The 1,436-nt window shown below is 41.8% G+C and overlaps 1 protein-coding gene across 1 annotated transcript in view; it reads right to left on the bottom strand.

Moving 5' to 3' along the window:
- Positions 1-242: 242 nt before the first annotated feature.
- Positions 243-1,436, bottom strand: part of LOC111412753 — a 19,050-nt gene continuing 17,856 nt past the window's right edge. Inside the window, exon 9 of the mRNA XM_023043670.1 lies at positions 243-1,432. Coding sequence (XP_022899438.1) covers positions 243-1,432 — 1,190 coding nt within the window. The remainder of the gene's footprint in view (positions 1,433-1,436) is intronic.

Genomic DNA, 1,436 nt, shown 5'->3' with positions numbered 1-1,436 from the left:
CCCAAAATTTAGTATCATCAAATGTCAGGTCACAACTAAGCATATCTAACTTCTAATAAAAAGGGGGAGGAGGGTCTACTATTCATGCACTAGTAAATTAATCCAATTTTACCATACATGATGTCACTTTTTATTCTCCATTTTGTTTATGTCAAACAAATGTTCTTCCATACATTTTTTTTTTTTTGATAGGTAATCAAATAATTTTATTACTTAAAAGAGAATACAAGGGGGGTGTACAATCACTTTAAGCTATTAAGGAAAAACATGAAATTAGGCAACCCATCTACAGGATTTCTAGCCACAGCATTAAACCAAGAATACAAGGTAAAGTAAAATGTTTCTCTTATCTGCTCTCTTGTCTTTGTTTGGTCTTCGAAGCAACGGTTGTTCCTTTCTCTCCACACGCACCAAACAATGCAGCCCGGGATAAGGTGCCATACTAATTTGCTATCCTTATCCCGAAGTTTTCTACGCCATGCCCGTATCACGTCCTCTATACGACGAGGCATCACCCAATCCATAGATTGTGAACTGATTATACTGTTCCAAATCCAACGTACACCATCACAATGAATGAACAAATGATCAATCGTCTCCCCATCATTCTTGCACATATAACACCACTCGGTTGCATAAAAACCTTTACGACGAAGATTATCTACCGTTGAGACCTGTCCCCTCACAACTGTCCACAATAGGAATGCCACCCGAGGAGGCAATTTACACTGCCAAACCAACTTCCATGGGAATGAATTATTCACACATCCCATGAGGGAACCAAAGTATGAGCGAACTGAAAAAATGTCATCCTGTGCTGTCCTCCACCTGATGCAATCCCTCTCTCCAATCCGAATTTGGGCCTCATGTAAAATGGTCATAAATAGAGAATAATCTTCTAATTCCCAATCCTGAAGATCCCTCCCAAAAGTTATATTCCAGCTATAACTCCCATTATGAATGTCTAAGGAATCACTCACCATGGCAGTGGACACTGAGGCAATACGATACAAAGAAGGGAATCTCTCCTTCAGCGGTTGATCTCCGCACCAACAATCATCCCAAAATTTAATCTCATTACCATTTCCAACCACAAACTTCAGTTTGTCCAAAAATGCACTCCATCCCCGTCGGATATACCTCCACAAGCTCACCCCATAAGAACCACGATCCTCAAATGTACACCATCCCCCATCGGTCACACCATACTTCGCCCCAATTATTTCTCTCCAGAAACTGTCCCTCTCCACTCCAAATCGCCACAACCACTTGCCTAATAAGGCTTTATTGAACAACACAAAGCTCCTCACCCCAAGACCTCCCATCCTCATCGGCAAACAAACAACTCCCCAATTGACCAAATGGAGTCTCCTCTCCTCTCCCAACCCTGCCCACAGAAATTCTCTTTGAAGCCTCTCTAGTCTCTTTGCCACTGC

Source organism: Olea europaea, chromosome 16 (genome assembly GCF_002742605.1).
Source record: "Olea europaea var. sylvestris chromosome 16, O_europaea_v1, whole genome shotgun sequence".
Taxonomy (NCBI): Eukaryota; Viridiplantae; Streptophyta; class Magnoliopsida; order Lamiales; family Oleaceae; genus Olea; species Olea europaea.
This window is presented reverse-complemented; position numbering and strand designations above follow the sequence as displayed.